The sequence below is a fragment of the Lissotriton helveticus genome, chromosome 2_2 (genome assembly GCF_964261635.1).
Source record: "Lissotriton helveticus chromosome 2_2, aLisHel1.1, whole genome shotgun sequence".
Classification (NCBI taxonomy): Eukaryota; Metazoa; Chordata; class Amphibia; order Caudata; family Salamandridae; genus Lissotriton; species Lissotriton helveticus.
Window position 1 is genome coordinate 328,578,423 of NC_136060.1, and position 26,667 is coordinate 328,605,089.

General features: G+C 45.6%; 1 protein-coding gene across 3 annotated transcripts in view; it reads right to left on the reverse strand.

The window, feature by feature from the left end:
* The window catches only part of LYAR (Ly1 antibody reactive), a 135,345-nt gene that overhangs the window by 45,262 nt on the left and 63,416 nt on the right, over positions 1–26,667 (reverse strand). For 2 of the 3 annotated variants that reach the window (XM_078678480.1, XM_078678481.1), the window contains exons 6-7: positions 23,099–23,501; positions 4,398–4,457 (exon numbers count right to left, since the gene is read on the reverse strand). In XM_078678480.1, the coding sequence (XP_078534606.1) occupies positions 4,398–4,457; positions 23,099–23,501 (463 nt within the window). The remainder of the gene's footprint in view (positions 1–4,397; positions 4,458–23,098; positions 23,502–26,667) is intronic. The other variant, XM_078678483.1, reaches the window with a different exon arrangement.

Below are 26,667 nucleotides of genomic sequence, written 5' to 3' on the forward strand. Positions count from 1 at the left end.
ACTTCATCAGCAGTGCATTACGGGGGCGCGAGTTATAGTTAGGTCTACTAACTATAAAGGCCAAATTTCTATGGTTTTGTACGAGTGAAGTCTCCAACTAACTATAAAGTCCTTGAAAGCTATGGTTTTTTCAGTGAATTTCTAACGTTTTTTAAATGCTAATTTGCTAATTTCTAACTAGAACGTCCCTGAAACCTATGTTTTTTTCAGTATAAAAAAGAAATATATATATATGGCAATTAGATGTGTGGTATGGATTTATATGACAACCCCACACTCGGTTACTGGAACTATACAAATTGAGTTAATGATAGGCAGGAAAGTTGTTTCGGCATTTAATCTATTTTGGAAATCCAAAATCTTGGGTGGTGAAATTGATGTATTGAGTCAATCAAACAGGACTAACAGTACCAGTGATAGGTTCAGTAATGAGAGATGTGAAAAATTGAAGCGGTCAAGAAAGACTGTGTGAATTTTGCAGAAGGTGATTATGTGCATGTCATATCCATTGTTGGTGCAAAAAGGAAAGTCAAAATTTTGGGAGCCAACTTGTATCACAGAAATACAAGATCAGGCGGTTAAAACTAGCAATGGTGGAACATGGCTTGTTTGGCAAAAATTAACGAAATCAATAGTGGGTTAGGCATGGATAAACAATTGGAAGGCACAGACAAACAGATGTTATGGAAAAGTACAAGAATTAGGAAAATACCAAGCAAAACTTATGATCAATATTCTGTAGGTACGAAAAAGCACAATTAGAAAAATATTAACCAAATTTTATGATTTGGGTTGTGTAGTATTTGCAGGTCATGATATTTATATAGGTCAATGCACTTTTTTCTTTAGTTTTTTGTTTTTAGTGTGTGAAAGGGGGGGGAGATATGTGTGGAGTTTAGAATACAGAATGAGAGATAGACTTCTATTAGAAGAATATTGTTGAGCTTATAATATATACAAGATGTTTCATGGAAGTTTCCAGAGACCAGTCTTGAGGTATCACCCCTCATCAGTCAGACTAGCTTGACTCCAGTGGCATGGAGAGCACGGGACCCAAGTCTGGGCATATCCGTCCCACCCGGGGTGGCAAATGCAAAAATTACAACTTAACATCTTATGGACGGAATGCTGAACAATGTCAAACATTCACCCCCATTACAGACATCTGGCCCTAAATCTATCTTTTTTTGCTCACCTGTGTGTCTTTTGCTTTCTTGGCCTAAGTGCGGCAGGTATGCCCAGAAGTGGGTCCCGGACTCACTGTGCCCCTGGATTCAAACTAGCCTGGCTGATGAGGGACTATACCCTGAAACCGTTCCCAGGATGCTGGTTTCTGATCCAGGGAAGGCCTTGCTTGTCATTCGGGCTGGACTGTTCGCATGAGGACATGGGCAAATTCCTGGCCTAATGATCGCATTACAATCACCTCAGCGACCTTGTTCCACCCACCATTACGGCATTATCCATTGCTTTTCCGGATGATACCTTCCCGGCACTTCTGGGCATCCCACTCGGGAGTTAAGACTGCTTGTTTTCTTCTATAATGTATGTACCTGTTTTTATCCCAAATTTATCTGGGATTTGAGACTGCTTCTTTTTCTTGTAGAATGCATCTACCCGTTTGTATCCCAATGGTATCCTCCCCTCCTAAGTATTTTGTATAGCACCAGTCAATCCTGTAATGCGCTCTGATCCCATCACAGGTTTCGTTCGAACTCTATAAAACTTTAAAATAAATAAATAGGGTCAAGACTGATTTGCATATGGCTGGGTCTAAACTGGGGAGGCATGGTGAGCAAAAGAACGATGGATTTAACCCAGATCTCTTGACTGGAGGTGAATGTTTGATTTGTTCCACATTCCCTCGATCACCTGTGTCTCCTTTGCTTTCTCATCATATGGAACGTGGCATGATGAAACCTGGGTAACTATGGAGATGGAATACTGGGGAGTGTGGTGAAGAAGCAGTTGCTGATAGAGTAAGCAGCTGATCTTGTTGGTGGAAATAATAAACTTAAGGAAAAGCTACATGACTAGCAGATTTATTGAACTTGATAGAAATCTTTTATTCCATGAACACCTAAAGATGTTGAGAAGCAAGCAAGACAAGAGATGTAAAGCTAGGACAAGACCATATGAAGATGCAGGTCTGTTCCTGGTCTCCCCCTACCCTTCATTCTTATAATTCTGGCAATGAGTTGAGAGGCAAAGTCCTGCTCTTAAAGAAGATGAGTCAGTACTTCCAGAACATACTAGTTGCCCTGACCAGGAAGACAGGAGAAATAAGTTATATCTGTCTGGAGGAGGACTTGAGTAACAGAGTAATAACGAGCCATGATGGAGAAAAAAGTGTTGAGACCATTAACAGCTTTGTTTTTTTTACTTTTCCCTTGATTTGCCTGGTGAATATCAAAGTAAGAAGTTGGAATGATTTCATCAATTTTCTCAACAAGGACTGAAGCTCCTAGGCTATGAGCCATGCTCTGGGTAGTTGTTTCATAGACAAGGACATCCTGAAAAAAGATCTATGATTGGGGGTAGAACTCATGATGTGGTATGAGCGGTAGTGCACATAGTTTCTTGCTGTACCATTCTCTTGTTGATTAAACCAATTCTTGTCTACTCCACTGTTTTTCCTCACTTTCCTTGGCCACCAACTTCCTAGATTAACTCTATCACCCAGATCCTGTTTACAGAGCTCAGAAAACAGTCACACCCGCAAGTGCGATCCTCAGCTTAAAGGCCAAGAATCACAAACAACTCAATCAGCTTTCATTAGTGGAAAAAAAAGGGTTGACCTATGGTTCGCCATGGCATTCTTTAGTTCTGTACTTCCATATATAATAGTTATGGCCCACAATAATACTAAAAACATAATACACAGAGACCAGCGACAAAATGTAACTTATACATCTTATGTTCACATAAGACATATCTGCTATGAGGGTTGTTCCGCACGGTACAGCCAAAAAAACGAACATCACCAAATAAATAGAAATGGAATAACTGAAGAGATCTGTCACACATTACTGGACAATTTGTTGGACTTTAATATAGCCCATACGCTGCTGGGCCTAAATATTCAACTGCTTCTTTACATCTCTTAAAGACACTTGGATATGGGATGATAATCAAAAGCTCATCCAAACCGATCTCGGCACTTCTCTCTTCCTTCATCCAACCAAACCAGTCCAGGATCACAACTATACACAAAACCTCAGATTGGACAAGTAACCCAGTGCAGTAACCAGCTAAGCACATAAAAAACATAAAATAACATAACACGATAACAGCATCTCGATGGTTGTCGCACATGACATGGAAACACATGGGATCAAAACTTGAACAACATCCTTCCAACCACATACCCTACACGTGTAGCTTGCTACTCATGTGGGCAAGCACTTTCAGCGCCCGACATAGGGGCAGTAAAATCACAAGTCATTATATTGCAATTTAACGGCTGCGAGATCAACAATTTTGAATTATATGGAACTGGGCAATAGGGATTGTCATTTGAGGCAAATAGTTTTTCCAACCCAATGCAAAACAAACACCTATTTACTCTGCTTGCTTTTAGGTTACCACACCTCAAAATTAAGAGTATTGTGAGTTTATCTGACAATAATGACAAACTTTAGTGCCAGTCTTCATCACTCGCAAAGAATCCTGCTACAATTGTCAAAACGCCCAAACGTGATGGTTGAACACACATGAATTCATATAAAACAGTAGTAATTACTCTCAATACAAAGATCTGAATCCGTTCCAGCATTGAAGATGGAGCCTAATGAAATCAGTCTTTACCCCATGCATAAAACATGACAGTGCAGGCAGAACTGCTTTGTCATTCTCCTCTGACATGGAACATAAGCAACTACAGTCATGTTTCAACCTTGCTGATCTTACATGCCTTCCCATTCAGAGGTAACATGGTCTAACACAATTCAGGCCCCACAGGAACTTCTATTTATTGCACTACTCTAAAGGGTAAGGATAACGTAACAAAAACAAGCTCTTGAATAGACAAAGGTTAATGTGGCTAAGACATATTTAATTTTCAGATGGGCACCAATCTCACATGCAATTTGAATGTCCAATCCCAGTTCGTCTGGACGCGAAAAAAAGTTGTGCAGTCAATATAAAAATGTAGTGTTGTAGGCAATAATTAAACAGCCATGGGTGAACATGGAATAAAACTCTTCTTTAGGTTTCAATTAATAATTTAATTAGTATTCTCATCTGAATAGTTCCTTGACTGGAGGATAACATCTCTGGTATGAAAAAATAATAATCTTTGACAGAAACACAAGAAATGGGGTAGCATCCATCTGTGTGTCCCTGGGGGGTGAACAATAGGGTTGAAGTAAGTGACCTTGTCAAATGGATGACAGTACCTTTCACTGTGCTCTCATCTGCATCTTCGTTCTCCTCCACTTCAGCACTGAGGCCATTTTCTTAACAAAACAAAAAGAAATTGTTGAAGACAAATGCTTTTACTAAAAGGCTCATTTTTAGGTCTTGCCTGTAGTGGCACATGTGCTCCTATAGCATACAATTTTGCATGCAATAGATATTGTTTACTAGAAGGAGCTTGGGGCATGCCCATTGCATACAATTTGTGTGATTCACTGTAACTCTCAGTGCTGCCTCCTAATAGGAAGGGCATGCCTGCTTTACTTCCTCGTATTCCGTTTACAGCGTGGACCAAGTATTGATTGCTTCATCCTGATTAAGGCCCTTATGCTGCTGTTACTTAGATACTGTTATTCTTTCTCAACAAACAGTCGTCCTTACTGCTTCTACTCTCCTTTCCCACACCCTTGTTTTCCATGTTACTTCTTTTCTCCCACACCTGCTGACCATGTTGCCTGTTCCCTCCGATTCCCTACCCTCCTGTTGTACAAGTGCCTCTTCCCTCCACCTCATCCTCCTGTTTTCAGTGTTGCCTCTTACCTCCCACCTTCACCCTCCCTTTGTCTGTGTTGCAACCCCCACAGCTGCCATAGGAAAAAAAGGACTATGACATATATTTTAGTCATGCTGCGCAGCAGCCACACAAAATCTACAACATGGAGAAAAGACATTTTCAGACCCCATAGCTCTCACAGTGGCGATACATATTGGCTTTGCCAATGCGGGTTTATTTAGAGTGCGTCAATATTGGAGGATTTAAACAAAACATTTATAGTAGTGCAATAAGGCAGCAAACTTATCTGCACTTTATAAACATGAAAACTCATTCAAGCTGCCTTATAAAAGCCCTAGAGTTTCTCAAAGTATGTTGTCAAAGCCTTTTACATACGTTGCCGGGCAATAAGTGGGAGGGAGTGGTATCTATTCAAGGTGCTGTTTTTATTTATTTATTTTAAAGTTTTATAGAGCGCAAACCAGACCCGTGAGGGTATCAGAGTGCTTTACAGGATTGACGGGTGATATACAAAATACTTAGGAGGGGAGGATACCATCGGGGTACAAGAAAAACAAGCAGTCTCAAATCCTGGATACATTTGGGATAAAAACAGGTAGATTCATTATACAAGAAAACAAGCAGTCTCAACTCCCGGGTGGGATGCCCAGAAGTGCCGGGATGGTATCATCTGGAAAAGCCATGGATAATGCAGTAATGGTGGGTGGAACAAGGTAGCTGAGGTGATGTTATGTTATGTTATCGGAGGTTTTATTGAGCGCTCAGCTACTCAAACAAGAGTGTCCCGGCGCTATCAGACCCAACACAGCATAACCCAGGTGGCAGGGGAGAGATCAGAGAACGAACAACCACGTTTTAAGCTCTTTCCTGAATGCGACCAAATTCTCGCTCTTTCTCAGAGCGAGTGGCAGAGCATTCCATGCCCGCGGCGTCAGATATTTAAAGGACGACCCCCGTCCGCGCACGTCTGATTGCCGGGACCGTGGCCAATGTCAACGCGGCCGAGCGCAAGGCTCTAGATGGGTGGTGAAAGCCAACTCTCTTTCTCAGATAGAGAGCCCCGGTGCCATGGAGAGCCTTAAACGCTATGGTGAGAGCCTTAAACAATGCGTTTCCGGATTGGCAACCAGTGCAGGGATTTCAACAGTCCCGTGGCATGAGAGCTGCGGCCAAGGCCAAAGATTGCTCGCGCCGCCGCGTTCTGCACTACCTGCAGGCGAGATAAAAGATATTCCGGCAAGCCGAGGTAGAGCACATTTGCGTAATCCAGCCTCGATCCAACCAAGGCTTGCACCGTTATTTTCCTATGGGCAATAGAGAGGAGAGGGAGGAATTTTCTTAACATTTTTAGAATCCCGAAACACTGTCCGACCAGACCAAGAATCTATGGTTTCAGTGAGAGACTGTTGTCCATCTTGATTCCAAGATTCTTTGCTACCGCGGAATCAGTGGAAGGCGGGTACATCCCCGCTGGCCACCAGGCCTTCCAACCGGGATCAGAAGGGCACCCAAAGAAGAGGAGCTCAGATTTATCTGAGTTGCATTTCAGCTGGTTGAGTTAAAACCAGGCAAATACCGCCCCCAAGCAGTTCTTAATGTTGTCTCCATCAAAGTCCGAGTTCCGTTCGCATGTGAATAGAAGCTGAGTGTCATCGGCGTACGAGACAATCTGGGCGCCAAATGACTCTGCCAGTGCCGCGAGAGGGGACATTTAGATGTTAAAAAGAGTGGGGCTCAAGATCGACCCCTGAGGAACTCCCACCTCCAGAGGCGGCACTGCGGCAGAGTACGGGGGCGCCCAGACTGTCTGTTGTCGGTTGGATAGAAACGACTCAAACCAACTTAACACCGTTCCCCGAACACCGATCTCCAAGAGTCTTGCCAGGAGGCGGTCTTGGGGAACGGTGTCAAACGCAGCCGATAGATCTAATAACACGAGCAGTGCCTTCCCTCCATTGTCAAGGACTTCCTTTATGGCCTCTGACACTTCCAACAGTGCCGATTCGGTACTCAGGTTTGCCCTGAAACCGGAATGGGTGTGATGCAAGATCTCATGTGACTCTACAAAGTCGGCCAGGACCGCATGCACGTGTTTTTCGGCCACCTTGGCCAGAACCGGAAGCAGCAATATAGGCCGATAATTCGCATGGATACTGGGGTCCAGGGACGTTTTTTTTAAAAGAGGAAGAACCATCGCCTGTTTCCAAGCTTGCGGCACAACTCCCGTTGCCAGAGACCGATTTAAAATTCGGGTTAACAATATGGTTATTGATGTATGCTGTTTGCGCTAGAAACTTGGCGGGGCATGGATCCAGTGGGGAGACGGATCTCATTTTAGACAGAGCTTCCAGAGAGGATTGAAGCTCCATGGGGGGGGGGGGGGGGGGGGGGGGGGGGAAGTTGACAAAGTGGGCTGCCCGACGGCCGCCGTAGGGGAAAGGGGTCCCGGGTTAGGCACACCCCCAATTACCGCAGCAGGGAAAGTTTCCTGGATACTTCTGATCTTGTTCGCAAAGAAGCTTGCCAGTTGGGTCACCCATGGTTCCAAAAAGGAGCGCTTAGGCGTGATGGCAGCCGGTGAAGTAAACTCCTTCACCACCAGAAAGATTTCTTTACTAGTAGAAATGGCCTCCTCAATCCTTCTGGCAAAGTAGGCTTTTTTCCCCGCGATAGATTTCCCTATGGTATGCCTTTAAACTGCACCTGTAAGCCTCCTTCAGTGGTTCCAAGTAATTTGCTCTCCATGCTCGTTCGGCTTTCTTGCATAGCCTACGGCTGGAATTAAGCGATGGAGTAAACCACGGCGCCGATGCGCGGGATGAGTTCTTGAGGGACCGCTCGGGCGGCGCCAACTCCCTCAGACATCGCGCAAGCCATATTTGAAAGAGATCAATATCTTCCTCAATGTCACCTGACAACAAGCAAGGGTGATTCTTCAGATATTGTTCAATCATGTCAGGTGACACTCTGTGGAAAGCGCGGAGTATCTGTGGTGGGCACGCTATATCTCTAATGGTGGGGCCGGATTTATGCAGAATATCAAAAGACACCAGCATATGGTCAGACCATAATACTGGTTGAGGGGGGGAAACTCCAATAGGGGTGGTGGAAAAAATTTGGTCCAGCCTGTGCCCCTTGTTATGCGTGGGTGACGCCAGGTAGGGCCATAGGCCCAAAGGCTTAGTGGAGTCTAATAACTTGATGGTATCTACCGCATTCACTGCGTCGAAGTGGATGTTAAAATCGCCTAGGAGTATGCAGTGTTTGAACTGCACACACAGTTCCGAAATTACTGAGGCGCGTCCCTCATGGAAGGATCCAATAGGGCCAGGGGGTCTGTAGACCAGCAGTCCCGCACAGGATTGGGCTGGAAACAGAGACAAACAGAATCCAAGCGTTTCGGCCCCGTAAATATCTTCTGTTGGTACAATGGAGCAATCAAAGCGCCTGTCTATCACTAGAGCGACGCCCCCTCCTCTGCCCAAGCCCCGGTCTATCTTCAGCATGAAGTAGTTAGGGGGCACAGCATTGGCGATGTCTGGCCCAGACACCTCACCAAGCCATGTTTCCGTCAGGAAAAGACATGCTGGTTTGGAGTCAGACAAAAGGTTGAACAGGTCCTGAGCAGGTTTACTTACTGAGCGAGTGTTCAGAAGGGCACAATTAAAGACATATTCGGAATGATCCATCCCAGACATAGAGATATCGGCATGCCCTAGTTCTTTAGGGTCCCTTACCGGCGGGGCTTCACTCAGTGACCAGCCACAGCCGGCACAGTGAGAGTTACCCTCGAAGTTATGACCCAGAGGTGTACATCCCTTATTGCAAGGGCGTCTCAAACTCAGAAGCTGCGTTGGAGAATACCTATATGATGAAATCTGGGGCCGTTCCCGGAGGACGCCAACCCGCCCGCCCCCGTGACGCTAACGGGCGCAGACGGGCTGTCCTTAGCCGCTCCTTTGGCGCGGGACAGGCGCGTCCGCTGAGCGCGTCTGCTGCGCGGAGCCATACCCGTCTAATTTTATAGTCCCGCCCGTGAGTCCGCCAGCCTTCCTCACCCAAGATAGCCGCCGTACTCGTGCGCAGCCTCCCCGTCCCTCAATGCCCCTCAGCTCGTAATCAGCTGAGAGGGGAGCGCCCAGATCGAAGTCGGCGACAGGGTATGAGGAGAAGCGGCGCGATGGTGAAAGGAAACAGGTAGGTGTTCGTCTGCCCCCAGAAAAGAAGTTAGAACAGAGCCCAATACCTGCGAGTAGAGTAATAGAAAAGATCTCCCGGCTTTCCGCCTCAGGAGAGAAGATAGGCAGAGAGCAAGGCAGTTCAATTTAAAATAATGGCACGGGCCACATGCAAAGCAGCTAGATTTTAAAGCAACACAATTCTCACAATTTACAACTGGGTTTAAAAGGTTTTAAAAAGTGGCGTCCAAGCAGCTCGCTCCACCAGGCGTCCGCACTGGAGTCGCACTGTTAAAGGTCTGTGATTGTAATGCGATCGATAGGCGAGGAATTTGCCCATTAGGAAAATGTTGGTCTCCTTTTTAAAGCGTGCCAAAGACGAAAGTCTTCTGATGGTGGGCGGGAGAGAGTTCCATATTCTTGGAGCGGCCCCAGAGAAGGCCAGATTGTAGGTTTTTTTTCCGGAAGGTGGTTGGAGCAAAAGGTCTCTGGCAGACCAGGAGTTTCTGGCTCCTCCGGATATCATGAGTTTCTGGGCGAGAAATGCAGGGGAATTTGAGTATAGAGCAGTGTGAGTAATGCAGGCCAGCGTAAGTTGGTTTCTGGCCTCAAGAGGAAGCCAGTTCAGAGCTTTAAGGTGGGGAGATATGTGGTCGAATTTCTTTGAACCGGTTTAGAGTCTGGTGGCGGCATTGAGGCAGGCTTTCAGTGGGGCCAGAGAGTTCTTAGGTAGACCTGCGAGAGTAGAGCATCCATATTCTAGTCTGGAGATGACTAGTGCCTGGATTGCCAGTTTTAGGTCGGGAGTGTCGAGGAAGGGCGGTTTCGGTTTCTTAGATAACTCGGGTGAAATCTGGCAGTTTTGGCCATCGAGTTAATACGGCCACGCATGTTAGCGCTGCGATAGCCTTGATCCATTCCTGGATATCTGGATTTGTTTTGGGTGGGGAGATTAGAAGATTAAGTTTGAACTGGTTAAGTGAGCCAGTGAAAAGTCGGCTTCAAGGCCTCATTCAGGGAGAGAATGTCCTCAGGAGAAGAGATTTTAATGTAGATCTGTGTGTCGTCTGCATACATGTGGTAGGAGATATTGGCGGTGCGTAGCACCTCTGTGAGCGGTTCAAGGTAAAGATTAAAGAGGGTAGGGGACAGGGTTGAATCTTGGGGGATTCCAACCATAATCAGAGAGGGAGCTGGAATTTGTTACTGGTGTTCTAGGGCCTCAAATTTGATTGCACTCACAAGACTTTGCAAACCCGGCTGTCAAAAGTTGTATGCCACACAATGAAAGCTTACTCCAATAGGTGGTACTGGGTTTTTAAATGAAATATGACCATTTAAACATGCTCAATAAGCTCAAATTCGATCAGAGCAGTATCTTAAAAAAAAATAAGTGTCCGTTTACGCACAATCAGTTAGAATCATGAAAATAACATCTCCTACCAATATAAGATTTTAAACAATTTTGAAAAATTAGTTAGAAAGACTGAGTTTGGAGCACGCTGAGGAGAACAGTCTGGGATGTCTCCTTGAAAGCCAGTTTTTAGATGATGTAGGACAACAGGAATGCTTCAGTCTTTTCAAATTTAGCACGAAAGATGCAGGCAAATTCCTCAAATGTAATGTTCCTGTTAGCTAGGTTGGGAATGGATGTGAGATTTGTAGATTCCTTATCTTCTCAAACCTTTGAGTTGTTTCAGTACTCCAATAACGTCTTTGTTTAAAGCTCCCAATCAGTGGATTTAATGCTGCCTGTCAAGCATGGAAACTGCATCTAGGACCTCCAAGATAGTTGGGAACCTGGCATTCATCCACAAAGCAGACATCTCATTAGCGTGGGCATCAATAAGCAACTTCTCAGCTTTTGAGAAGCAGTTCATTAGCATAAGAGATATAGTTGTAGTGAACAGCATGATTTTACACAAGCCCTTTAAATTCGTCAGAAACATGCTGCAGAGACTTTTGAATCAGACAGTTAAGAACTACATGAACAGGATGGCTTTGAACCAACTCCTAAAGCAGATTGTCTCCCACAGGATGGAAGGATTACTTTTAGAACTCTAAGCATTATGTTCAAGTACTACTGGGAAAGAGTCCCAGGCGTTCTGCACAATCTGAAGGTCCACTGAGCGGGAGCAACCTTTTAAACAGCTAGAATCAATGTGGCCTAAAACTGAGAAAAGGGCTCCAAACATCCCCCTCTGGCCCAATGCCTAAGAGGAGAACCAGACTCTCAAATCAGAACTGTACGATCATTTAACCAAAGCTGTGGCCCAGGAGAGTATCTGGAGAATGTTAGCTGGCCTCAACCACCATAATGAATATCCTACTTACCAGTATGGATCTGTTCTTGGCATGTAGGGCTGCTGACATTCATATCTATAGCATAGATCGCCGCCTAGTGTTGGGTCCGGATGATTGCACATTGTTGTCCTGGAAGAGTCTTCGAAGTATCACGAGATAGGTGGCTCCTCCCCTGGACTACAGTGCGCATGGGCATCGACTCCATCCCCAGATTGTTTTTAGCCATTGTGGCGAAGATGGAGTGTAACAGTGTGAGCGATGGCCATGCTAAGAGTAAGTGTAAAATGCTGCAGCCGCTACAGGCGCCGGGGTGGAGGGCGGGCGATATGAATGTCAGCAGCCCTACATGCCAAGAACAGATGCATACTGGTAAGTAGCATATTCAGTTCGAGGCATGTGGGCTGCTGAATTCATATCTATAGCATAGAATATATAGCAGTCCCTCCATCATTGGCGGCCGCCTGTGCCATCTGCAGACGTTGGAAAAAGTGTTTTTAGAACAGCCTGCCCTACAGCTGCCTGCTGCTTGGAGTGCACGTCTACACAGTAGTGTTTAGTAAATGTGTGTGGGGTAGACCATGTGGCTGCTCTACAAATGTCTTCCAAAGGGATATTACCAAGGAAAGCCATGGAGGCCCCCAAGTTGCGGGTGGAGTGGGCTCTGGGGGGGACCGTTAAAGTGCGCTTAGCTTTTTGATAGCAAATTTGAATACACTTCACGATCCACCTGGCTATACCTGCTTTGGAAATGGGGTTGCCTTTGTGTTGGGCAGAAAAGGCAACAAAGAGTTGTTTCGTCTTCCTAAAATCTTTGGTCCTATCGATGTAGTACATCAAAGCTCGTTTGACATCAAGAGTGTGGAGCATTCTTTCGGCCACTGTCTCTGGGTTTTGAAAGAACACAGGCAGTTCAATAGTCTGATTGACATGGAACTGTGAAACCACCTTAGGAAGAAATTTAGGGTTAGTGCGCAGCACCACCCTGTTTGAGTGAATCTGTATAAATGGCTCTTGTACGGTGAGCGCCTGGAGCTCACTAACACGTCGCAAAGACGTAATGGCTATAAGGAAAGCCACTTTCCATGTTAAGAACTGGATCTCGCATGAATGTAGAGGCTCAAAAGGTGGACCCATCAGTCTGGTGAGGACCACATTAAGGTTCCATACAGGAGCTGGCGGGGTTCTGGGAGGAATGATCCGTTTCAGTCCTTCTAGAAAGGCTTTAATGGCAGGCACTCTGAAAACGGAGAGATGCTGCCTGTTCTGGAGATAAGCCGCTATGGCGAATAAGTGTATCCGAATGGAAGCATATGCCAGATTGCATTTGTAAAGATGTAACAAATAACAAATGATGTTGTGAGTAGATGCATCTAGCGGGTTGATGTTGTGTTCTGCACAGTAAATGACGAACCGCTTCCATTTTGCAGCATAGCATGCTCTGGTGGTGGGCTTTCTTGCCTCCCGTATGATATCCATGCAGTCAGGAGTTAAGGTAGCCAAATTCTAAGACCTCAGGAGCCAGATCGCCAGGTTGAGCTGTTGCGGATCTGGGTGCTGAATGTCGCCATGGCTCTGCGTCAAAAGTCTGGGTGTGAGGTGCAGCCTTTGATGCGGTACCACGGAGAGTTCTAGAAACGTGGTGTACCATGGTTGGCGTGTCCACGTTGGAGCAACCAGGATGAGTGTCATTGAGTGTTGCTTTAGCTTTCTTGCCACCAGCGGTATGAGAGGTGCTGGGGGAAAAGCGTACGCAAATCTGCCTGACCAGTTCATCCATATCGCATTGCCCTGCGACTGTGGGTGCGCGAACCTGGCGGCAAAGCTTTGGCATTTGGAGTTTTCCCTTGTGGCGAACAGGTCTATCTGTGGATGACCCCACTGCTGGAAGTACGGGCGGTGTACTGATGGATGTATCTCCCACTCGTGCATTTGGTGGCTGTACCTGCTGAGCAGATCCGCCATCTGATTGTCCTTGCCCGGGAGGTGTTCCGCCATGAGGAAAATGTTCCTCTGAATGGCCCACTTCCACATGCTCTGAGCCAGATGAGACAACTGTGGAGAGTGTGTACCTCCCTGCTTTTGAATATAGTACATGGCTGTCATGTTGTCCGTCCGGATCAACACGACTTTGTTGCGCAGATGTACTTTGAATGCCTTCATCGCCATGAAGATTGCCATCAGTTCTAGGTAGTTGATGTGCATCTTTTGTTGCTGCGTTGTCCATAGTCCCTGCACCGTGTAGTGGAGTACATGAGCTCCCCATCCCTGGAGAGATGCGTCCGTTGTCAGAATAATCTGTGGCACAGGCTCTTGGAACGGTCGGCCCTTGCAAAGGTTGTGTGGAGTCCACCAATGCAGAGAGTTGTATGCCGGACCGGTCACCAACACTAGGTCCTTCAACTGTCCTTGAGCCTGATTCCACTGATGTGCCAAGCACTCCTGAAGCGGACGCATATGTAGTCTCGCATGCGGGACTATGAAAATGCAGGAGGCCATTATACCTATCAACTGCATGAACACTCGTGCCGGGAGCGAGTGTTGCTGTCTGAACTTCTGGATCAACGACTGAATGCTGTTGATCCTCACAGAATTTGGCTGAGCCGTGGCTGCCAGAGTATCTATTGTCGCGCCCACATACTGCCGTACATGGGCTGGCTGACGGTGCGACTTCGGATAATTTAGTGAGAATCCCAGATTGTGAAGAAGGTGAATGGTGTGGGACATGTTGGCGGCGCACTGCTGGGCCGACTTTGCTTGGACAAGCCAGTTGTCCAGATAGGGGTAGACGTGCACGTTCTGCCTCCTGAGGTGCGCAGCCACTGTCGCCAGGCATTTTGTGAAGACCCTGGGCGCTGTGGTCACTCCGAAAGGGAGGACCTTGAATTGATAATGCGGATTCTGAATGGTGAATCTGAGGTATTTTCTGTGTGACGGATGTAGTGGAATGTGAAAATATGCATCCCTGAGATCTAATGTTGCGAGGAAGTCTCCCTGATTGAGCAACGGAAGAACCTGCTGCAGCGTGAGCATGTGAAAGTGTTCTGAGAGAATGTACTGGTTTAGGGGTCTGAGATCCAGTATGGGTCTGAGGGACCCGTCTTTCTTTGGGCTCAGGAAGTACAGGGAGTACACTCCGGAGCCTCTGTCCTCCACCGGCACGAGCTCTATTGCCCCTTTTTGCAGCATGATGAGCACCTCCTGCTGCAATAAGTGCAAATGCTCTGTTGACATAGGACGGTGCCTTGGTGGGATGTTGGGTGGAGTGGACGTTAACTCCAGACAATAACCGTACTGGATAAGTTTTATGACCCACCTGTCTGTGGTGATGGATTTCCAGACTGGCAGGAATTGCTGGAGTCTCCCCCCGACCGGTGTTGTATGGTCGGGGGGCAGTGACAAGGCGTCACTGTTTGTTGGTGGAGGAGGATCTGGAGTTGTTGTTTCCACGACCTCTGCCCTTGGCGCTGTTGCCACGATAGCCTCCTCTACTCTGATTGTTGTAAAAGGTCTGCGCCCCACCTTTATTGTACTGTGTTTGCTGGGATATCTGGTCTCTGGAAACACCTCTATTGCTTGAGCGACAAAAAGTACTACCCCTGAATTGCTGGGCCTGGAGAGCCCCCATGGACTTTGCAGTCTCGGTATCTTTCTTTATTTTTTCCAGGGTGGTATCCACGTCAGGTCCAAATAAACGATCAGGGTTAACAGGCTGATTGAGGATGGGGGTCTGTATCTCTGGTTTGAACCCAGAGATTCGGAGCCAGGCCTGACGTCGCAACATTACACTTGTGTTAATGGCTCTGGCCGCGGTGTCCGTTGCGTCCAGTGCACATTTAATAGAAGCATTAGAGATGAGCTTCCCTTCCTGAATGAGCATCTCCGCTGCCTCCTTATACTGATCTGGCAAGTGCTGTAACAGGGTCTCTAGTGTATCGTAGTGTGCCCTGTCATATCTGGCCAAGAGCGCCTGAGTGTTTGAAATACGCCAGATATTGGCCGCTTGAGCCGCCACCCTTTTCCCTGATGCTTCTAGCACTTTAGATTCCTTGTCAGGGGGAGGAGCATCACCAGTGGTTTGTGAATTTGCCCTCTTGCGGGCATTAGAAACAACCAGAGAGTCCAACGGCAACTGGCCTTTGATGTAGGTAGGGTCGCCAGGTGCCGGTCTATACTTTTTTTCAATCCTGGGGTTTATAACCCTGGCACGTGTGGGTTCCTTACAAATGTCTGCAGCATGTTTGAGAACCCCCTTCAACATTGGCAGAGTCTTGACAGTCTTTTCAGAGGTGGAAAAGGTAACAAACAGGAAGTCCACTTCAACAGGGTCAGCATGCAGCTGGACGTTGTGATTTGTAGCCGCCCTCTCAATCAGAGCATTAAATGCCGCAGAATCCTCAGTAGGAGAGGTTTTGACATTGTACACCTGAGTGTCCGGGGCAGTGTGCTGATCCCCTGGGTCCCCTGCATCTGCCCATGAGTCCTGGTGATCCTCAGGATCAGTGTCAGCAGGGAAGTTGTACTCCTCATCGTCCCCTTCCCCAGCCTCCACATCTGAATAAGTGGGTGAGGGTGGAGCAATGATTCGAGGTTGTGGATCAATTGGCTCAACCAGAACTGGGGAATCCGTAGAGGGCTTCTTGCGCTTCAAAGGAATCGTGTAGGACTCCATAGGCTGTGCCGGCGTGATCTTTCTCTTGTAGAGGGTAAGTTTACCGGTGTCGGCGTCGATAAAGTGTTCCGACTGCTCCTCCATCAGGGGTTGTCGATGCTTCGAGCTCACAAGTGGCTGATGAGGCTTCGACCCTGTAGACACCTTCAAGGGCGCGTTGTCGACCGACCTGGGTGCGAACGCCTTCACCGCCACCTTCGGCGGCAGCGTGAACTGGATTGGTGCCGAGGACTTTGGCGTCTTAGCAGCCTGCTTCGGGGTGGAAGTATCCTTCGGATCGACTGCGGAAGCCTTGTTCCTGATGCGTTGCAATGAGTCCGACACCTGCTTTGTGAAGGATGCGGACGGTTTCGACGATCCGACAGACTTTTTCGGTCCAATAGCATGTGCAGACTCGTGCGCCGAACCCTTGGCTTTCTCCGGCCGATGTGCCGGATCAGCCCCTTTTGGTGCGCTGCGTCCTCCTTCCAGGACGACGGCCTTGGGCGCCAACGGTGTGGGGTCGGCGGCCTTGGCAATTGGTTTTGGTGCCCCAGTCTTCGGCTCGACGCCCTTGATCGATTTGGGCTCGACGCCCTTGAGCGAATTCGGCTCGACGCCCTTGAGCGACTTCACCGGATCGACAACCTTCTTCGGCTTCGTCAGCCCCGACATGTCGGAAGACGAGGAGGCGACCAGAGCGACAGATGTCTTCTGTTTCGACGGCGTCTCTATCACTTTCGATTTCGTTGACACCGAAGCTTTAATTTTCGGTTTCGTTTTGACTAATGGCGAAGTGTCCGTAGCCGGGCCCGTAGGCGAGGCCGTGGATCCAGGTGTAAGATCTTGGGTAAGGCCATGTGGCGATCCCTCGACCTGAGCCTTAGTGATTGTTCGAACGGGGCATAGCTCTTCGCCTGAGCTATCTTCCATGGCCCCATAGGCCTCATTGTCGTCTCCTACCTCGTCGACGTCTTCTTCTGTATCGAGCACTTCTACGTCCGCGTCGTAGTTGTAGTCGATCTCCTCCGCTGGAGGTGAAATCGGCTCTCGATCTTCTTGCTCGTCTGCTTCTTCCCCCTCCAAAATGTCCACCAGTGCCGGGGCCGTCTGCTGGGCCTCCTGGCGCGCCACGCGCCGAAGTCGAATCGTCTTTTTGGAGCGAAAACGGGAACAAGCCATACAGTTGGCTTCATCGTGATCCGGCGACAGGCACTTGTTGCACACCGGGTGGACGTCGATGTGGGGATACTTTGAGTTGCACACGGGACATCTTTTGAACGGGCTCCGTTCCATGATGTGACGTCGAAAGTCTGGTTGCGTTGACAGGGCCTCGAGCACCGAAGAGCCACGCGACTCCTCTGGATGTCCGACTCGGGAACTGAGCCGGAACAGAGCTGGGCACCGAACGCAAGACAATACCGACGCTATAGGAAAAGGCCTTCGGGCCTTAAGGAAAGTTTATATCGATTCCGAACTGGAGAGATCGAATAGGCATCCGAACCCAATGGCGGAAAAAACAATCTGGGGATGGAGTCGATGCCCATGCGCACTGTAGTCCAGGGGAGGAGCCACCTATCTCATGATACTTCGAAGACTCTTCCAGGACCACAATGTGCAATCATCCGGACCCAACACTAGGCGGCGATCTATGCTATAGATATGAATTCAGCAGCCCACATGCCTCGAACACTGTCTTTTCAATCGGTTTTACAGCATAACTTTAAAGTGACCAAAACAAGAGGGAGAATGTGCTTTTCAATAAAATAATCAACATGAAATTATTAATTACTTTTCAAGTTTAATCTAAAGGCATAGTGATCACTGTGATCACCACCAACACATCAGAAACTTGCACAGGTACTCCGAGGAGGGCATCATTTTAGACAATGTGGTGTACAAAACAAGCTGAAGAATTTGCCAGTGACTGTTCAACAATAAATAAACAAATTGTGTTTTTTCTCCTAGGAGGATCAGACTAGCAACAAACTTCCTGATGATAATCTACTGAGAAACATTCTAATTTATCAAATTAATATTTCATTTCAATTATTTGTTATTGTCCCTATTTAATAATAAAACAACTTAAAGATATGTTTAGTTAAGTACTGAAAACTTACTCAGCAATCAGTGAAGTCACTTGATCATATCTTGAATGTAAAGGATTACATGTTCAGTTTATGCTTCCACTTTATACATTTCCTATATTATTAAAGGTCAATCGTCAGTGAGGCTTACTCTTCAGTATGGAGACACTCTTTACTCACATGACATAAGACAAGAAGCATTTCAGAACATTTGCTCTCTCATTTAACGTTTGGAATCCCACATCAGAGACAGATTGTTGTCCCACTGGGCAGTTTTCCATCAAGGAACCTTTAGGTGGGCTTGTTTTGTGGCTTCAATCAGTTATCCACTAACTGCAGGCATGCAGGTATAGGATGCTGCAAACATTCGTATAAACTGCCCTGGCAGCTGACTGGTGAGTAGCTACTTGGCATGTATTGCTTTTATTGGTAAACACCACTGCCTTGAATAACAAAGCAATTTGAATTTAGATAAACAACTAGTCCTCACATCCTACTCCCAATTTGCAGTTTGCTAATCTACTATAACAAGCATGAAACTCAAATGAAGACACTGGTTACAAGTTAATCCATTCAATTGCAGGTGGAGAACTTTGAGACAGGAGTCATTGTGACAAGTTATTCAGAGTGAGATTAACATCCAAGTCCAATCCACCCCAGAGACGAGGGATTGGGGTTGGGCTCTAAACTGTGCATTTTACAGCATACTTCAATACAATTGATAAAAAGGCTTTAGGTTTTACAGGCAGTTCTAAAAGGAGCTCTAATGAAATTTTCCAACACCTTTTCCTATACTGGGCAATCAGTCATTTAAAGTGTACTTTGAGAAGTAATGGGCCAAGAGGAAGGGGGCTAAATGTAACCACGCCAAAACTAGTTCAACAAAATGGAGGCAACTGTGTATTTTATAACAGAATTTCCTCAAAGTAATTGGCCAAAAAGTCCTGTGTCAAATAACAAAGGTATGACATTTGGCATCGTCTGTTATAATTCCACAAAAGGAGAATAAAAAAAAAAAAACAGTTTACTTAACTTCCTCCTTCAGCTTCTTTCCATCCCCCATTCCTCCTTAATAGACTGAATAATGACACTTTAAGATGCACGCCACTTAGATGAGGTCTTCAGAATGCTGATCCTATGAAGGTTATAGAAAAGGTATGAGTTCGGAGCTGTCTTGATGCTGGTAACGGAAGGTGACGTTTTGAGTTGTATTGAGAGAGAATTCCAAAGAATGTGAATTACTAAAAAAAGAAAAAAGCTCTCCAGCCCGTAGATTTAAGATTATGCCTTTGGACAGTGAGGATGAAAAGGTCCTGGTCACATTAAGAACAAGAGAGAGCATAAAGTCTTACTATGTTATTTAGAGAGGGCAGACTCGCCTGTTAACAGCATCTATACATCTAGCACACTAACTTGAATCTAATCCTGCTGGCCACATGAAGCCACTGCAAAGATTCTGAAGCTGCAGAGACAAGGCACCTATGCCTGAGGCCTACAGTGCGTACACTGCAGCGATTTGTCCTCTTTGCAATTTTCGCAAAAGCAGACTTTGGCAGGGCTGCATGCAAGCAGTTGCTGTATTCCAGTTGGAAGTTATGCACCTACACTTAGGCCTTCATTCTTGGGGGACTGGAAAAATAAAAAAAATTTTATTTGGTGGAAACAGGTTCCCATAGACGTATCTGGTCCAGCTCCAACAGCAAAATCACAATCAAATAAATAATTATTAACGGCACACAAAGATTACTGGTCTTTTAGCTCTCTATTCTTGATGAAGATAAACTCAGTCTTATAGTTATTTAGCTGGAAGCTGATTTGACTCTGAAGGATCCAAACCTGTATCTTCTGAAGAACGTCCTGCAGGAGGATGAACTCATAGATGTCATTCTAAGTACCCGATGTATACCTCTAAGGTCTTCTGCATCTGACTGTACATTGACAACCAAGCCAGCAAATCGGTTGAACAGGCGACAAGTACAAATGTTGAACAGACAGACGAAAAAGGGGAAATCCTTTGAGTAAAAACAGTCAGTTAAAACTGGGACTGACAGAGGAAGCCTAACTAACTGTACTCTCTGCTTCTATAATGTAGAAACGTACTAAACAAGAGAACCATAGTTACCACTGTCATTCTAGTAATAATTGTATTACAGACCGCAGATAGGTTTAACATGACCACGATGTGACCCACTATTCCATCCGCTCATCTCAGTGTGTTGTCCCAAACTCCCAACAAAATACAATCTCCGTCTTTAAGCTTAGATGGTACCCAACCTTCTTGAAATGAAGACACTAGTAACTTGATGGGGAGGGGTCATTGGGGGTCAAAATGAGGAGCGAATTTCATCAACAGCCATGCTGGCACGACCGTCTATGGAAGCATCAGTGGGCTTTCAAGTGTTCAGAATGTTTATTATTTTTGCCGCACTGGGAGTAAATAAGTGGGAGGACGTCTCTGTGAAGACAGCATAGAGGTTCTAAGAGCTGAGGGTTTAGCAATTGCCTCTAGGCAAAAAAGGATTTAATATTTTAGACAAAGAATAAAGCTCCAATCTTCACACGCACTCATAGCAGTGACCAATTTGTGCAAAATGCAGTATTTACCAGTCTAAATTAGACTAGTGTCTAGACTTACTAGAATAATTTAAGACCTTTTGTCTTTTGAATAGCTTGTCTTTATAGCTGATGTACTATTTTAATATATTCAGTGACCATCATTGAGCTGATGTTTTTTCCATTTAGTCTCTGCGCCTGGAAGTTTAGGCTCTATGTTAAACCAGGAATCACCAAAATCGCAGTCTAGATTTTTTCTCATAAAGATAGACATCAGGGCACCAAAAGAAGAGCCATAGGTCTTGAAGAGCCAAGTACAGTGTCAGAGGTCTTAACCAGCTGAAGTTGTAAGTTGTTTTTGAGAGGTTTTTTGTTGAATACCTCATGGGTGGTGCAGGGCATGGATAAGCAATCTCATGTGTTAGAAACTCAATGAGATAGTGATATGACCAAATCACTGGCATAAGCATACTTTTAAAAAAGTATGTACATAATGTGAGCTTTTTAACAAATTGACTACAGAATTCCTTGAGTAAATCCTAGATCGCTCGGGGAGCTGAAGAGCATAGGAGCAATAGGGTCTATAGTTATCTTCCAACCAAAGATGGAAGCCCAAAGAAATAAGGAGCCTTGGTAGTGGAAGATAAACACACAGGGTGTCCAATAACATAAAACTGCACAGGTTTTATCCCATGTGGCATTAACATATAACAAATGATACTGTGTAAGTAGGACTGAGATTTAAAGTAAAGGCAAAAACATCTAACCCGGTGATTCCATTTTAGTTATTGAAATAATGAAGGTTATTTGTATATAATCCAACTGAGAAGCTCTTGTAATGAGGAATATGGGGAAATAAAAATGACACATTTCTCACTCTGTCAGGCATTAAACAGCAGAGTTTTGTTACATTTTATAGGCTTTGGTTGGAGAACTAGGTTACAATCATCTTTAACCTCTTGGATGCTATGGGAATTCCCCTGCTGTGCTGGGATTTCGCGATCCTCGCACATTCATGACGAGCTGGGCTCGTCATGAGCGTAGCAGGAGGCTACTGCATGACGAGCCCAGCTCGTCATGAGCGTCGAAGGGGTTAAATCTCCTCCCGCTATGTAAACAGATGGTTTTGAAGCTCTAAGGCCATAACAGCTACGACAACAAATTGCAAACACAAGTGATGAAGTAAGTGTCCTAGCTTGAAACATTTGGTCTTCGGGACGACAGGAAGGCGTGGCCGCAGATAATCATGATTTTGTATGCAAATATTTTGAAAAAGCACAAAGTCTCAAAATATAACTTTTCTGAGAAAACATTATTTGTCCAGGAAGATCATGGCATTGCCTCGTATGCCACATACTGACACAATGTTCCATTTTTCACCAACTGCCTTAGTGTTAGATTACCTTTATTCCATACCCTTCTGAGTGCTGACTGCCACGAGTCAGTTCTCCAAAACATTCAAGGCAAATAAGATAGAAAATGGAGAATATAACACTTGATTTCCCCAAAGTTCCAGTCAATACCAGGGTGTGCTGCCTTTTACACTTATGAATATTCCCATGATGAGCTCCTATTTTACCAACCAATACCCTGATGTGTTCATAATCCCAATATACCATAAAATGTAATTATTTCCTACATTTTCCTGTGATGTGACAATTCTCACGTCTGATAGCGAATGCTATGATGCATCCCCCATATGACTGCCAATGCGCTGATGTGCTACCAATGCCACAACATGCAACGCGTCCAATATGCAAGTCACAATATTCTTCATTTGCCCAAATATGCATGCATGATATGTTTGTTACCCCATTTGCCTGCCTGTGCCTTAATGTGCTTCTATTTTCAAAGTGACAGCATAATGGACCTGTTTACCCGTAAAGCTAGCAGATGTGATTTGTATCCGTGTTTGCTGTTATTGCCAGGATGTGCCCGATATGCTCTAGACAATGCACTCTAAGTGCTCAGCTTAGGCATGGGATAGAGTCGGCAGGATAGCGCCCTTTAAGGGCAGCAGGATCAACAAACAAGTAATGACTGCCCAGGTCCACTGTGGCTGTGAGGTAGCCCACCAGCTTAAGATAATAATGCAAGGTATTGTGGACATAAAAAGGGCTTACCCTGCACATAAAAGCTTTGTCCCTGCAAGTCTCCAGTAACTGCATGTTCACTATGCTTTTGAAAGATGTTATACTTTTGTCTTTATATACATATGTGCAGCATGCATGTTTGTGGATAAAGGAAATCACTTTAAAGGGGAAATTTGATTCCAGATTGACTCCGTTATGGCTTACTGCAGTGGTGGCGCAACATGTCAATAAGAAATTACACACAATGGCTCGGATTCACAAGCGTGTGCTTGTTGCCTCTTGTAAACCTATAGTAAATGCAATACCTTCAGACGTGCAGTATTTTGTTTTCTTGAGATTGTCCTTGGTCTCCGTATATTCTGTTGTTTCAATGTCATGACCATTCTCAGTCCCTTCCACATTCCCATTGCTCTCCCTGTGCTTTTTTTTCTTTCTTTCCTTTCCAATGCTCTCAGCAGCTTCTTGGGGCTCCACTTCTTCAACAGTTCCTTCACTTTCATGCCTACGCTTTTTGGTTTTTTTCATTTGAAAATTATCCTGCAAAATTCCTCCTTTTAATTCTTTCTTCTCTTTCTTTTTGTTTTTCTGCCTTTCTTCCTTGCGCTCCCTCTTACACTTCTTCTCCGTACCTTCAGGAGTCTCTTCATTCTGTTCAACAGGGGATGGTTCCATTTTTGAGGGCTGTTGTTCCTGGGAATTTACGTTGCTCTTTGGAAGGAAAGCATCATACAAGTAACATGTTATTAAAGCACTGAAAGATGTTTGTCAAATCTTAATACGTAAACTGTTATGACAAATTTTCAACTTTCTCATTTTTTCAGGTAAATGAAACTTAAAGGTGCTGGACTACTGACAATTACCAATTTAGAAACTTATTCTCTGGTTACCTGATACAGACTTCCTGGCCATCAAATCTCTTTTATCAGATTGAAGCAACATAAATAACAAAATAAAAAGGAGGAATATACCTAGAACGGACCTACTGCATCAAGGTTAAGACGCCCATGCTTGCTTAGCCTCCCCTAGGGCAGTTGCTTTTCTCCATAAGAGGCTCTTAAAAGGAGCAGCGATATAAATAGGTTTTACATTAGCTAACTCCTACTGCACATTCAGTTATACTCAAGGGATGACTGCCAAGCATGATTCATGGTGGATTCAGACAGCTACAATGTAGAAAGGAACTAGCTGAAAATACAGCTTAGCATGAGGGGACCAAACTTGACATCACTTCACTAAGTAACATCCCAACACCTTATCTTTGGCATCCAATTGAGTCTGTAAAAGACACTGGTGCAACCTCGAAACCGGTACTGCTTTTGGAGTCAAGTTGGCAACCGCATAGGAGTGCAGCGGGTCACTCTCCCTCTCCGACTCACCTCACCACATGAATACGGGACCGCCAGCATCATGGACTGGCCAACAAGATTTTAGGAGTTAACTGCACGGGATTCGGAAAAAGCAGCAGAGTTTCTGTGCCAGCGGAGCTGCGAAGAGACGGGTCATTTAGGGAACCGTCAGGGTGGAATTGGAAGTCAGAAGTGCAGAGGGTGCATAGATTCCCCACAATTCAGCACACGTTTAACCGGAGCAATCGAGAACAAAGGTAACCAATCGTTATACTGGTATTTTTCGGTAATTTTTTGTTTCAGCAAGCAATTTTTAAGAAAGCCCACCCTGAGGCTAGAAGAAAGTATAGGGAATCCTCTTTTTTTATGCGCCCAGACTTTTGCCACACAACAGTTGAACGCAGGTGGCGTTTCCGTCAATTAAGCCCTTTCAGGAAGCAGGTTGAGAAACTCCGGCTTAATCAAAAACCATTGTCAAAGGGGCCATCAAGTTTTTTACTTCTGAGATTTAAGCTAGATAATACCTTTGTGGTTTAACGAAGGTTAAAGATAATGTATAAACTTTTGGTCTGCTATTGAAAGTAATGGCCCTTCGCTGTGGTGGCTTTGTTCCTCTTTAATTAATAGGCTCATGTTATATATCCATGAATGCTTTGTTCCCCTTGTTCTCTCGTGCTTGCAAGCACGAGAGATTTCCACTGTGGTTCTAGAATCCCCACGTTCAGTCTCGAGGATTCCTTAAACGTCACTTTGGACGTTGGCTTCCTCAAGACTGGACGGCACTGGTCGTGGGTGTTTTACCTGACATTTATTCCTAGAATAAACTCAAGATTGGACCTACGCAAGTCTCTGAGATCCTCATTTAACATATTTGGCGACGAGGATGGGATTTCTCCGCACCCACCGCCAGTCAAGACTCACCAGAACTCGACCACTGTTCGTCTTCCACCTCTTCAACTAAACCTGCCTCCAGTCCGACTTCTGTCACAGGTCGTATACTTTTGGACACTCTCTCCCCGTCCATCACCTGGCTCCCGGCGTGGATTTCTCTCAATTCTGGCATTTCTCCGGCGCTGCTTGTTTCTGTCAGTTGCTGCCTCGCGCTCAGTCACGCGCGCAACGTTCTAACTTCCTGCTCGCGCTGCATCACGCGCGCCACGCCTTCATTGCCAGACAAGCCCACCGCCTCTAGAAATTCACGTCGTCCTGTCACCTTGACGACGACGCTAGCGGCCATTTTCAGCGACCCTATAATCAAGCCTTCGTCTAGCATTCTGTGCAGCGTTAAGCACGTTTTGCTGCTGTCAATTTCATCTTCAACTACAGCGATAGGCACGCTTCATTGCCTACCATATTTATTTAACTTCATCATTTCACCAAAGTCATTTATTACACAACGATAGGAACGCTTTACTGCCTACCATCTTCATTGACATTTCATTGTTATTACAAGTCTTCAAGTAACTACAGCGATAGGCACGCTTTACTGCCTACCATCTTTACTTTACCTTAATTTTTACACTTAGAGCCTTTCATTTACCATCACAAACATTTCACCATGGCTTCTTCTCAACAGTTTCAAACACCAGCTCCTTTTCTGCAAACTCCTGGAAAACCCACTCTTGCTTGGCGCAACTGGTTCAAAGGCTTTGAGAACTATTTAATAGCCATCGATGCTACCAAATATGATCCTCCTCGCAAGGTTGCTATTCTTTATGGGTGTTTGGGAGTTGCTGCTCAACAAGTTTTTGAAAACTTACCCCATATTTCTGCTCCCACTGGTGAAGCAGGTGACAGCTGGAATGCTTACGAAGAAGCCATTGCTCGTCTCAATAAACAATACGACGATGAACCTAGTATTGTTTTAGAACGTCATAATTTTTTCAAACGTAAACAAAGTATTGATGAAAGTGTAGAAGACTATATCGCTCAACTCAGAATCCTAGCTTCCACCTGCGACTTTGGTGCTAGTACAGATACCTCCATCAGAGACCAATTTATCTTTGCTTGCTATTCGAAGAAAATCCAGGAACGTTTGTTAAGCTGCAAAAATCCTCCTTTATCCGAAACAATTGATATCGCCAAAGGGATTGAACGCGCAACTTATTCCTCTAAAATTCTACAAGAAAGTGTATCTCAACCCTCCGTTCATTTAGTTGATCAAGCTTCTAGTTTCACAGTGGAGTAGTGTGGCTCACTGGTTAGAGGCGGCAGGCCTGAGAGCAGAAGTCAGCCTGGGACCAGGGTTCAATTCCCGACGCGGCAGGGTCGTGGACCTTGGTCAGCGGACTCGATAATTCTCGCTTCGGTGCTTACTCTAATCAGGGGTTCCACTCGGCAACTCTGGGCATTAGCTTGCCTAATCTCCACAACGGCCCCACCAATTCCAGGGATGCCTGGCTCCACCTTGGGGACTCCCAGCAAGGGACCATCCCACAGGGAAAGCCAGGACGGGTTCCCCAGAGTTATACAGCGCCGGGACGCCCCGTTGCTGGGGCAGCTGTGCGCTTTACAAGTATACTACATTT